The 13,647-nt window shown below is 40.7% G+C and overlaps 1 protein-coding gene across 1 annotated transcript; it reads right to left on the bottom strand.

Annotated features, from left to right (window-relative positions):
- Positions 1 to 267: 267 nt before the first annotated feature.
- On the bottom strand, positions 268 to 11,089 carry galnt12 (UDP-N-acetyl-alpha-D-galactosamine:polypeptide N-acetylgalactosaminyltransferase 12). Its single transcript, XM_031323269.2, has 10 exons — positions 10,081 to 11,089; positions 9,442 to 9,611; positions 7,298 to 7,487; positions 6,838 to 7,023; positions 6,522 to 6,639; positions 5,859 to 6,035; positions 2,853 to 2,984; positions 2,510 to 2,623; positions 1,569 to 1,724; positions 268 to 514 (listed from the first exon to the last, which is right to left on the bottom strand). Exons 1-10 carry the CDS (start codon positions 10,431 to 10,433, stop codon positions 377 to 379), a joined length of 1,734 nt encoding a protein of 577 aa, XP_031179129.1. The 5' UTR covers positions 10,434 to 11,089; the 3' UTR covers positions 268 to 376.
- Positions 11,090 to 13,647: the final 2,558 nt, after the last annotated feature.

Below are 13,647 nucleotides of genomic sequence, written 5' to 3'. Positions count from 1 at the left end.
GACCTCGTAAAAACCGAGTTGCGAGGTAAATAGAACGCGGCATAATGATCCAGGCAGCACATTCTCGTCTCCCTCCTTCATTTTACAATCCAATAGTGGCTAGAACGGCTGGAATGGATTAATCTGCGTTATTTTTTCTCAGATTAATTAATCGAAATTAACGCGTTATTTTGACAGCCCTAATATATATATATATATATATATATATATATATATATATATATATATATATAAAAATAAAATAAAATATATATATATATATAAAAATATAAAAACACCTTAAAAATTTAGCAATGCAATCCACCCATATCCCTCCTCAGGAAACTGGCCCTGAATAAAAATAGATTTGTACATCATATATTCTAGGTTGATACCATTACATTCTCTCCTCAAAGAACCACTTTTGGTGGAGGCTGTCAGAGCAGGGTTGGAGGGAAGGGGCTGGTGTCCCGTTGTCGGTCTTGTCTACCGCCTGAACACACTTCTGGCTCACCACGTGGTATAGGCTCCCATCCTGAAAACAGCCAGTCGGAAAACATGCATTATGAAGAAAGGTAATATTATGGTACTAAAAGACAATAGTTACGTGCTGGTTAATCACTCAAATGGCCAACAAGTAGTTAAAATAGTAGCCATTAGCGCTATACAATACATGTCTACGGTAACAGAACAGCTCCTCAGTCAGTATTGATATGATCTTTATCATTTTTTCATAAATCATGATTTATCTTCAACACTGTTTTAAGAGCACCAAAAGCATACTATTGGAACACAGAGAGTCTTTATTGGATGCATTTACATAACGTGTTTAGCTGCTGCCATTAGTGTGGTGTGACTACACTGAAAACATGCTAAACAACTTGCAGCACAGCGTGATGAATACCCAGCTTGCTGATGCTCTGTGATTTACACAGATCAGCAACATTTAGTATCAGCTAACACTTGCGCTCAACAACTGTGAAGTAGCTCAGCTATGTGCTTGACATGACTTTGACTGTGGCATGAATTAGATTTTTAATGATGAGATTTTCAGAAAGAAAATCATCACAGTATCTTTATTTTCGACCCTGCCCTTGTATGGGGCAAAAGCACATCTGCACCTACTGTATGAGTAGAGGGTCTGTAACAGAAAGAGAAAGCAGAAAGAGGTGAGGTTTGTAGGTGATTGGATGGGTGTCTACTAACAGCAAGTGCGATTTGGTTCCTAGCATATGTGGTGTAAAGCAGACGGGATGTAATAAATATTAAATAATGTGGACCGATGAACAAGAAGTCAGAGAAAATTCAAAGGGAAACTGTTTTGTGGGCGTCAACTCAGATATCATGTTACACTTCTCATTCTCTCGTAGACAGCGACTCAAAAACCCATTCCAATCTGCACTTCCACTGAAAGCATGTCACTTCTTGTCTCATTACTCTGTCACTACTGTCTGGCAACACAAACACTGCCTATTTAGGAAAATCGGGATTTAACAGATACAGATATATTTACTAAAATTGAATTCCCCTATTGAAGGATTGTTAAGGTGCTTCTTTCTTTCTTTCTAAAACAGAAATATACTCCTTACCTCTCTGAAGACAAATTTCTGATCTGGAGGTATATGCTGCCCCCTTTTTTTACACGCCTGGAGAGTCAGGTATGTGCTGATGTTGTCACCCACAACGCATCCGGCAGGTTCCCTTGTGTTATAGCGGATCTCACCGTCAGTGGAGTATTCAAAGAACTGCGGGAGGACGAAAGCTCTAAATCTTTTCATGCAAAATTGTGTCATGCCAAATAAAAGATGAATGGAAACATTCTATTCATATTTCTTTTCAATCAAAGGTTTAATCTCGCTGAAATGTTTCTGCTGATGAAGAAATAAGAGTAAAAGAAAGATCTTGTTTTACTCAATTCACTTCAACTCAACTGATGGAAAGACAACTTGCATTTAGTTTCTGCAATATTTTAGTTATTGTGTGTGTGTGTGTGTGTGTGTGTGTGTGCATACTATGAATGAAAATGAAAAAAGTGGAGTGATTCTGCCTTTCTGCAACATGCAGAGCAGTATGATAACGCAGACAACACAGGCACTGCTGAGCCCCCACGTCCTACAGCGGAGACATCAGCGTGTGTCCACAGAGGGCTGCTAGAATAACAATGGAAAATTACAGAGTGCTTTCTGGACTACTGTCAACCACAGAGGATAAAAGGTGTTTGCAAAAGCACTCTCCTTTGTATCAACAAGGCCAACCTGGGATAGGCAAACTAGGCCACTATTCCCAGGTTTGTAAGATCACAACTTTACTAAATATTTGTTATGTGGTAAAGTGGAAAAAAAAAAAAAAAAAAAAACGTCAGCAACTAGATGGGAAACATAAGACTCAAGTTCTCGAGTAAAACACACTAATACAATGTTGAAATTAAGACATTTTAATGCCCATTACAACTAAATCAAGAGACTTTTCTCCAGACAATAAATCAAGAAACATTTTATGGCTGATGGCCTGAAAGACTGACGTCCATTACCTGGTTCTGACCCATGCCGTGACACGGGTAGAGGATGACCCTTTGGCCCACCACTACGTGTTCATCCACTGGGTTGTAGTCAAAACAATGTTGATTCTTGCCGCGGTTCTTCAGCTATTATGAGCAAAAGGCATGTCAATAGATATTTACAGATCAAATATAGCTTACAGTCATAAATGGGTGAGGAAAATCATGCCAAAGTTAATTATTGTAAGGATATGTCACACCTTTAACTTCTTTTGATACGTCTCTCGTCTGCACTGCGTAGCTTCATTAGATTCAATCAAACTGGTAAGAATTGGTAAACTTATACTGCCAATCAGCGACTCAGATGTGTTCTTACCATTCCAAACATGCCTGGCCGATCCTCTGGGACGTGAATATCAGGGTAAACATTATCCAGATACCACTTGAAGCTCTTACAGCCCAGCTCCTCTCTGAGCTTCTTCCGCTCGCTCACATCTCCAAAGGCCTCCTAAAAACAAAGACCGCAAATCACATTTATTATGTGTATTTGCTTATGTAAATGCCCTAATGCATTCAGAGTTACACATACACACCACAGTGATCACGACTTTTCACTAGACGTGATCACTGTACAGTGCAGGAAGTCTCCAATCTGATTTGAGGGTGAGCATATGCTCACCACACCTTCCCTGCTGGAGAAAGGGTTCAGCAACACTGCAAGATGATGGATGTTGGTGGTTTGCCCAAACACAGCTTTAATTGGCCCTTCATCAATTTATTTACTCAAGTGACAGATCCCCAAAGGAGAGAGAGTCAGTCGTCATTGGAAGGGACCAGTAAGGTCCATCAGAGGACATTGAGGGCCGGTGTGGACCACTACCATAGACTGTAAAAACAAACTCTGACCTCTAGTTGCTTCTTGTTCTTCAGTGACCCCTAACTGATCCATATACTGGATTGTCATTGGACTGCTAGTCACTCTTACATTTTCTCTTTATTGCCATTAAAGTAGCACCTTTACTGATCCTTAATTGTCCTCCTATTGGCCTTGTATACTATAGTGGCCTATGGGTCAGAGGCCAGAGAGGTGCCAATTAGGGGACAGTAAAAAGACACATGCTGCTTACTGGTTCACTCTTTTGTCAGAGTCATCCCTGAAAATAATACACTGTTGCAATTTGAATCTAGTTTTTGAGGTCATTTAGGTATTGTTAGAATATATTTTGTGAAAGTGTTGAGAAAAGGTTTTAGAGTTCATGGAGCTGACCTCAATGTCTCTGTTTCCCTGGGTCAAAGGAAGGGTGAGAAAGAAACTCTGATCAGGGGAGGGAACGAGGCAAAACAATGGTCAGCACTATGCAAGCGCGGGATTTGTGACACTGTATGGAAATGACCTGGCTCTCATGAAAACTCCTTAAAGTTTGCTGGAGATTAAAACACAGGTGTTCAGAATCCAACAATAGCGGCTGGCTTCTTCTGAGCTGAGAATTGGAAGTCAAGGTCATGTTTTTTATACAGTGTTACAAATTAGTCAGGAGCCGGCTGGAGCCAGAAGATCTGGACTGGATCCAAACTGATGAGGGCACCACCAGGGATGGGACAGAAATGGATAAATAGACAGCATTTTAACTTAGCAGCACCTGATTCTAGGGGAAACGCTGTCGGTCCGTTAGGAGATAGACTTTGCCTTGTATCAGATCCATGTACATGTACTTGAATTCTGCAATATCTTTCACTAAACTTGTTATTAACTTTAACTGGACGAATCTTGGTCTTGATTTGATTCCTGAGTTTTATTTCTCTGATCTACCAGTAAACGAACACAAATAGTGACCAAAGAATTGGAGTCAGATCAAGTCTGGCCTTTTTAGGGCCAGACCGGTCAAATTGGTCACATCTTAGAACTGAATCCTTCAGTATTTAGGAGAAGGGGGGGGGGGGTGTCAATGTACAAGACTGTCCTACAACACTGACTAGAAATATTAGAATTAGCCATCAACATATGTATTAGACTGACTAAAGTTACCTAGATTGTGGGCTTGAAACCAAATTAGGACTAAAGGTGAAGACTTAATATAGTCATTCCAGACCTCAAGTACTAATTTACACAAATCAACATCTCGCTGCCTGACTGTATCTCTGGCAAAGGAAGTCAATTGATCCTGAAGGGACAAAAGCTTCCGCTTTGACAATGTCTGCTAGCTCCAACAGATTTTATCTTAAGAAATGTATTGTTCACATTTAAAACATGGTTAATAATTAATAGGGCTGGGTATCGTTCAAAAATGTTTGATAGCGGTACCGATACGAATACCGTGACTTTGAGAAGTGTGAATTGATACTTTTTTCGATACCAATTGTATAAAACAAAAACAAGTTACAACATTTTAATGTTGTAATTTACAGCACAAATCTTTTTATTTATTTTTCAGCTTCTACTACGTGAGCCCTGTCTCTGTGAGTTTTTCCTGAGTGTCTCTACGCAGTGTAACGTTAGACAGCCAATCACAAACATTAGATCTTGGTAGAAGCATGCTGCATGCTTATTGGCTCACTGACACTGAAGAGATTTACTCCTTAGGTATTGAAATTTGATATTGAATGAGGAGGCATTTTCCGATATTCAATACTATAGAGGCAATTTGGTTGGTGCCTAAAAAGTATTGAATTCGGTACCCAGCCCTACTGATTAATAATCTCTTTATAAGGTTTGACACAATCTGAAACTCATTAAACTGCTGAAAATGCCAGAAAAACAACAGTCAAAATAACAGAAAAAATTAAAAGTGAGATAAGGCCATCTCATTTAATATAATATATGGCAAAATGGTGCATGTATGTGTCTATCTATAAGCAGCAGTGTTCATTATGGGCTTTGGTGTATTGGGTTTGCGAAGCCACTGCGAGATTGGCAGTGGCACCCCCCCCCACACACACACACACACACACACACACACACACACACACACACACCAAAACAGGGCACCCCATGAGTTAGAATGATCTCACCCTTCCAAGGACAGGCGGGTGACACCCGTTGGAACTGAGTGACACGGAAAGGTGGTAATCAGACACCGGAATGCCCTGACACCCCTGTCACCTTGGGTGTCTGCCACTCACGTATCCCAAGTGTCACTTAATCAGGGAAGCTTTTACAACACAGTGGGAGTGCAGAGTGCAGAGTGTGTGTGTGTGTGTGTGTGTGTATACATTGGTGAAATCAGTATTGTGATGAGTGAAGCTGTCTTCCCAATACTCCACAAAGGAAACAAATCATTCAATCATCGATATGCTGTAATGCTTGCTTAAAATAGTTTAAAATAGTTGTATTGGATACCACTACAGTAGCATATCTACATGTACATCATCTGTGCAGACTCACCAGTCGTGCGTGGGGGTTTCGATGGTAGTAGACCTCTTTGTATTCATCCATCCAGACCTCAGCGGCTCTCACGCTGTTTGCCAGAGCTTTGCTTCGTGAGTAAGGGGCCTTTTTAGGGAACACATGACCCACATGGGAGCATGGGTGAACCTCCAGGCTGCCCCCACACTGCCAAATCTGAGAGACATCAACAACACCACCACCACCACGAGGATTTGGTTAGCCTCTCCGCCATGATTCAATCATTCAACACAAAGCACAGCCTTGTTGTGGAGGGACCTTGGAACCAAAAAAGCTGTTTTGTTGTTGAAGGGAAATATGTTTGGTTCCCTCCCTTTGGGATATTGCAGTTATTGAAGAAAAGTGATGTTGAAATTCTTCCCTGCAATTAAAGTAATAAAATCTTTGGCCTGTTTTCACTGATTGTTTAAGTTATAATTCTTCCAGGATGGTTTTCACAGCAAACGAGGAGTAATTACAAGATTCAGTCTTCTTGGTAAATGTAAACCAGATCTGGACGCCTTTTTAGTGCTGTGTGTTGCTAAAATGTGCATATTTCATTTCAATATGGAGACAGTATATAGTTTGTGCCTATTTTGCATAAAGTAGGGCCTTACACACGCGGAATACATGTACATACATCACCCAAAAATAATGTCTTACCCTAAAAGAGAATTCCAGGTTCTCTCCTCCCCACACCTCCATCCCCGTGTCGTATGTCCCCAGGTAATGGAAGTAGTTCCTGCTCACAGCAAACAGGCCACCTGCCATAGTAGGAGATCTGAGGAGAAAAAAACATATTAGACGATCATTTCCCTGCATCTTAAAAATTGTGTTTTATCTGGATGAGACAAGTGATATATCAGTTTTAGTATTGGCTGACAGTAGTACTATAAGTACTAATGTAGAGCCTATTCTGTAAAGTTATTCAAACGTGTTCACGTGTGATTTCTCTTCTCAACACGTCCCACAGACACACCTGATGACATCAATGGGCGAGCGACGGCGTTTCTGTTCATAATCTGGCACAGCGTGCCAGGTAAAGACCAACCGCCAATCAAACCCCCCAATCTGGGGTTCACCAGAGTTCCCTAAATACTCAAAGGTGTTCCAGTCGATCACATCAATGACAGGACACACCACAGCCGACGGCTCCTCTTTGATCCTGGACGAGAAAGGAGAGAAAAGCTGTTCACAAGGAGAAGCAGTGCTACGAAGCAAGAACAAAATTGTTTATTTCAAATGTCTGTGTCAACTTTTTGTGCTGCCATGCCAGTTACTGAGTTAGATACATAACAGCCCTCCTTTAGCTGGCTGGGGGAGATTCAGTGCTTTACTCTGTGACACTTCCGTTGTGCTAAAAGACTTTAAAACCATAAGGCCACACTTTGACAAATACTCAGAGAAAGAGTCAATTGTCCTGCTGAGGGTGTTCTAACCTGTGGAGCAGGGGCTCTAACCAGCCTTCATGGCACTCGCAGTGACAGTCCAGGAAGGTCAGCACATCACCCGTGGTAATGGACGCCCCGAGCAACCGGGCCCGCACCAACCCCTCCCTCTTGGTGGCCCGGATCAGACGCACCTTCCTCAATCCTGAGATGTACTTCTCCAGTGGCTCCTTCAGATGAGCTTCAGGAAATAAACAAACAAAACAAAATCTGATAAATGTGTAAATATATGTGTGTGTGTGTGTGTGTGTGTGTGTGTGTGTGTGTGTGTGTGTGTGTGTGTGTGTGTGTGTGTGTGTGTGTGTGGCCATGTTTGTATTGAGAACAGTTGTGTTTCTCAAAATCACTTCAAACATTAAATGATTAAATGGAACAAGGACAACGAGCATAGCAAAGCAATTACTATCTGCTGCCAGGTTTTGATAGCAGCTGGTAAAGCTGAATAAGAGTAGAATAGTGTTTAAGAGTGTTTGATTTCACAATGACTATACTCAGATCATCCACCAGGTGTCTTGTCACTAAAATAACAGTACTTGGATGGGTTCGAATAATAAAATTGGCTTTGGTAGTTATTTCATTAATCTGTGGTTCTTAAACAGTCTGTCAGCACTCGCTATATGCTGTTTTGATGATTCTTAGGGTTAGTATGTTGATTGATGGGATAGAATACAAACATATTTGCACTTTACAAAACTATTACAAGGTTTCTGTTTCTGTGCCTGTCCTCTAAAATTTGATAGTGAATAGTTTGTTTACCACTCTGTATATGCAGCCAATGTTCGGGCTGAGGGAGAGGCAGGCATTGCTTCATTTATACTGTCATGAGCTTATACGTCTTAGAACCACTCCCTTAAAGTGTAGCTCTCGCCAAAATGCAACCTAGGGAATTTTTTTTTTTAAAACTACCCGAGTCAAACTTTCGTTTAAAAGTATAATTAGGACGGAAACGCCAATTTTAAGATTTACCGTATTTTTGTTTTTCGGTCAAATGGCCTTTTGAATGGGAGTGCTAGAGGCACTGCTATAATAGCATCAAAATCACTATTTTTAAAACACTAAGAAGGCTCGACACAACATGGAACTCTGCTCGAAGTATCACCAGGGGCTCTACACATGAACTCCAGCATTGAGAACATTGTTTGTGTACCCAGAGTTTACTAAAAAGAAGTTTTGAACAACTCACTTTAGCAGTTGTTTACGCTATCCACCATTTTCCCAGTCAAAAACAGTCGATCTACGAATGCGAATGGACGGACTCCATAGGAGGAAATGTCATTCTTATATAAGGCTCCTTTTTCAACTACAAGGTCAATATTGTTTTTCACTAACGAAAAAACAACGAATTATCCGTGCATTTATATGGAACTAAGCTTTAGGAGCTTTCCATCTTTACTCTCCTCCCTGTTACGTTGCATTCGGAGATTGGCTCTTCTCGACTGGCAAGATGGTAGCGAGCGGGAAAACCAACTGCTAAAGTGAGTTGTTCAAAACCTTTCTTTTTAGTAAACTGTGTGTACACAAACAATGTTCTCAATGCTCGAGTTCATGTGTAGAGGCCCTGGTCATAGTTTCATGTTACGCTTTAAAGTGATTCATTCAGTCTGAGTACAGAAGACAAAACAATGAACGACTTCAAATTAGAACACGCTCACGTCCTTGACAATAAATCTCTCGTTAGTTCATCTGCAACTGGCCACACTGGTCCTTCCAATTACAGTCTGATCATTAGCACTATGCTTGAAATATACCACACAGCCAATTTACATTCATGCAATTTACATGTATACTGTTATTAATTATTATAATTTTGCGAGATGTTTCTGTATCTTCATATGGAAGAAAAATTGCCCAGACACGCAGCATCAATGTCTGTGATTCTCTGGATGTGTATTAAATTTCCCTTTATCTACATCCTGGATCTCAGTTTGACTTTCCTAATTGCCAACATGTCCGTCTGTCCTCCTCCCTTCTATTTATCTGACAAACCAGTGATTGCCACCTGTCTGTGTGCCTCATGATGTGTCCCTCTGACAACCTTTCTGTCTTTTCTGACTGTCGATCAGCCAGGCTGCCTTCCCACAGCCCCTCTGCCTGTCCATCAGTCTGTCTCAGTCTCGATCAGGCTGTGCTCGTACCTCTATCACTATAGTCGTCGACCAGCACCACCTCTTTCAGCAGGATGTTGGGCGATGTCTCCAGCACGCTGTGGACTGTCCTCAACAGGGTGGACCAGGCCTCGTTGTAGAAGGCGATGACCACGGAGGTTGTCGGCAGGGACCGGTAGTCATACTTCAGCTCTCTGCAACTACAATGTAAGGATAATGTACATGTTAGTGGACTGAAACGGAGGAAGTGAAGCTGGGTAACTGGGTTAAAACTGCACACTGACATCCTGGTAAGAGACAGATGCATGGAGCTTAAGCTTGGTTGCAGTGAATACTCAGTTGGCATAACCAAGAGAAGTGAACACAATAGAAAAACATTCCGATGTGGCAAGCAACAGTTACTCCCCAACAGCAAATGACTCACTAGTACTACAATGCCTCTTAGATTTGTTATCACTTTATTGTATTATCTGTTAATAATAATAATAATAATATGTCCGTTATATTTACTTATATCAGTGTGGCAATAAACATATTGAGTCAATGGAAGTTAGTGAGCTGAATTTTAGCTATGCTTGGCACCCACGGTGTATAAATCCCCTTGAACTTTATTACAGTGTGATAACAGATTTGCTCTGGTATGGTTAACACCACTCACTAGTTACTTACAGAGGGTTCCATCTCTCTGGCAGCCTCCGGTGTAGCGACACTTTATCACTGACATAAGTGTTAATCTGATGCTTTTTTATGCTTTCCTCCTCTTTTATTTTCTCCTCTCCGTTGAGATTCAGTTTGACGGCTCTCCCCATTTCCCCCAGGGCATTTAAATCCAAAGGGAGCCTCTCGTAGACGGGTTTCTTTAGCTCTTTATTATCCAGGTCTCGCTCTCCGGGGGCCTCTCGTCGATTTGTCGCGCTCACGTCCGCGGAGTTGTGTCTGAAAAATATTAGATATCCCACTAAAGTGACACCAAAGAGAAACAAAAGTAACTTGGGTCGATTCCTTCTTCCGCAGTGTGCCATCGTGTCGCTTTCTTCCTCTGTGCAAACTTAGGTTGAAGTCTCATGACCTGAGAAGCTGCACTGCGCTGGCAACTATAGCTACTACTGGAGTAGTGACCCTTTACCAGCCTCGTCACGTTTCCGTTTGACGACTTCAAGTTTAGTCCGCATTCTTTTAGGCGCAATTAATGCGAGTTTACTTAAATTAAGTTTTCTTGCGGTCTGAGAAATGTCCAACTAGCTAGCTAAGCTAGTGAGTTTTGGTTAAGTTACTTGTTGAGCGGAAACTTAACGTCTTTATCTTGACACTTCTCCTCAGCTCTAGTTATAGAGTTATAGAGTCTATAACGGTTTGCTGAAAAGAAGTGTGAAAGGATTAAGAAACTCGGATTAGTTATCTCCTCGGATTAGCTATAGCTAACCCTACCTAGGCTCCCACTGGAATAAAAAAAACAAATCTAGGTCAAATCAAAAAAACGTCCACTGTTTAGTTTAGTATGCGTTGAGAACATGCTACAATCAAAAAAAGATACATTTCAACTGAAATTGTCAAGCCGTCCTCAACACCATGTGTCCAACTACTAACATTGTCTTGCTAAACCATTTAGTGTTAGCTACAGCTGTCCATAAACAGGAGGAAATTTGCCTACCGGCTACTTGAATTTGAGTTGACGTTAAACTGTCAAGTGAGCCAAGGTAGCAACTATGTTTCCGGTTTACGAATATCAAAGTCAAATTCTGCAGCGTGCCTAAATTATTAGAATTAAATCTAACAGCAGGTAAAGTAGTTATTCATTTTTTTCTTGGGGTAAGTCGAAAAGGTATATTAGTGGCATATTATAATGGCATACAATGCCATGTTACCTGTATATTCTATATACATTTTCTGAATGTAGGCAACAAAAATGCACACATTCTGTGTAGTTTATTATAGGACTGTAATGTAACATTAGGTCCTAGAAAGTTTCTGTTTTCATGTTAGTTTAATTATAAAAATTAAGGTGCTGTAGTTTTGATTCTAGCTCTCCTGTTTCTGCGACCCACTAGTTTGTCAACAACACACTTTTAACTTGAAGGCAAAGTAGTTCAACCGGAAGCTTCATTTGTTGGCTCCTGTAACTTGACAAATTAGTTTTACACCCGCCAGTGTAGCGGAAGGAAAATCTTTTAGAGGGGATACAAAATATGATGGCCTGAGATATTTATTCACGAACAGACAGCCCAAAATACATCACATTTCTAGCTGTGTATTTTCCCAACACTCTATACCACTCTGAAACCTCATCACTGACCCTGGGAGAACCCATTACCCAAGTTTAGAAGTCATTTACCTTGGTGGTCTTATTTCTTATGCCGCCAGTCACTCATATGAAACTGATATGAAAACTCTTGACACTAAAGATGAAATCTGACACAAAATGTATGTTTAAGCAAATTAAAATGCTAAATAATTAAAGCGATCGTTCAAGGCGATAAGGTAATATGAGTGGCATACTGTTTGATCTTGGACTCATATTGTGAAAACTACAAAGAGACACTGGAAGGCAACAAGTCAGCCGGAGTGTTGTAATATATCACGGTAGACTGGGCTTGTCGTGTCTGTCAGAGACACAATATTAATGTTAATGCATGAGGGCGTTTTCAATTAGGACCGGATGATGGATAACATTTTCCATGCAACAGATATTTGCTGCAAACATATTAACAGGGGAATGAAACAATGGTGAACTACATATGCACCTTTGGGCTAAGGTATGATTATCTCTGTTGTCACTCCACTACAAGCTGGTATATGTCTGGCATGGACAAAAAAACAAACAAAAAATACATTTTGCTTTTATTTTTACGTAATATTCCTATGTCTAATAAAAAAAGAGAAATTGTTCATAATGGAAACGTAAACCAACTTAGGCAGTGAAAGGGCTATTTAGAAGAATTTACTGGACCAGCCTTAGTCACGCATGACGTGATCATTACATTGAACCAAGTCCTTCATTAACTTTTTTTCTGACACAATAGGAAACTAGTTGATGCGGTCTGTCACACCTCATGTCGGTTGTGTGTTGATGACTCTGCTTGCCTCCTTCAAACAGTAACAATTAGAGTGTTACAGTCACATTGGGCAAATGGACGAAAGGCCAGAAATACAAACACAGCACAGCCTAAAGTTGTCAAAGCATTAAATCTATCCTGAAAAGAAAATAACTATGACAAGCACAAAGGTATTGGAGCCAAAATACCGCCAAGCTGTCATTAGCAATCAAAGGCTTCAATGAATGTGAATGACACTAGCTACAGCGGAATTAACCAGTTCCATGTTGCGTTAGGTCCTGCAATATTTTATAAGAGGCCAGTACCTAATCAGATAGATGAAGCCAACAGTTTTACAGATTCCATGTGTGAAAGGGGAAGGGCACCTGGGTTAAAAACAGATAAAATACGAGAATAAAATCCTGAGAAAAGTAGATGGAGAAGATGAACTTCCCACAGCTGCAAGCAGATCCTACAGCTGTAGCAGCATGGAAAGGATGGCCTCAGTGGTTTCCACTATCACCAATTTGAATTCCTCCTCTAACCTTGACCCTGTGGCCATTCTACAGACTGTGGCCTGCCATTAGTAGTCAGTGTTATTTGCTTTCCTACCAGTAGGTGGTGCCAAATGACTGAATACTGTAATCCATGTGAGTAGGGAAAAAGGGGGTGCAATGCTGTGGCACATGTTCAGTAAATGCAAAGGCACAGTTAAGGAACCTGCTTCTGCTCAGTTTTCTCTTTTGCTGGATGTGGCATTGCTTACCCCAGCAAACAGTACAAAAATAAATAAGATAAAAGCTTTTGCTGTGGCATTACTGACAGTTTAACTATCCAATATACCATGTGGAGAGCTGAGATAGAAACAAAGAAAATGACAATGTGCATCTGTGGTTAGTTTTTTATTTTTTCAATCACCCTGGCAGCTTTAATCATTGAAACATCCATCCCATTTCACTCACCCTCTTCTTCATATCAAGTAATTATCATCATCGTCACCATCCCTTTTGCATTATCAGTAGTTTTAAAAAGGTGCTTTACGACAGCACTGTCCCACTCTGGTCCCTTGAACCAAACATTATTTACAAAAGGCAACACAAAACAGGAGTCATTTTTACATCTTTACCTACTGTATCCATCAACTAATATGAATATCTCATATCATGATTTAAAAGGACCACAGATACTAGGGGTGTGCAAAAAA

The sequence above is a fragment of the Sander lucioperca genome, chromosome 16 (assembly GCF_008315115.2).
Source record: "Sander lucioperca isolate FBNREF2018 chromosome 16, SLUC_FBN_1.2, whole genome shotgun sequence".
Classification (NCBI taxonomy): Eukaryota; Metazoa; Chordata; class Actinopteri; order Perciformes; family Percidae; genus Sander; species Sander lucioperca.
Note: the sequence above shows the minus strand (reverse complement) of the source record. Positions and strands in the feature narration are given on the sequence as shown.

What these genes read in the sequence shown, in the direction of transcription:
- galnt12 (XM_031323269.2), bottom strand. Translation starts at nt 10,433, where the DNA reads ATGGCACACTGCGGAAGAAGGAATCGACCCAAGTTACTTTTGTTTCTC. An exon ending in GGCCAGGCATGTTTGGAATG is followed by an intron (nt 2,624 to 2,852) that starts GTAAGAACACAT and finishes TGCTCATAATAG; the next exon opens with CTGAAGAACCGCGGCAAGAA. An exon ending in ACGGCATGGGTCAGAACCAG is followed by an intron (nt 1,725 to 2,509) that starts GTAATGGACGTC and finishes GTCCTCCCGCAG; the next exon opens with TTCTTTGAATACTCCACTGA.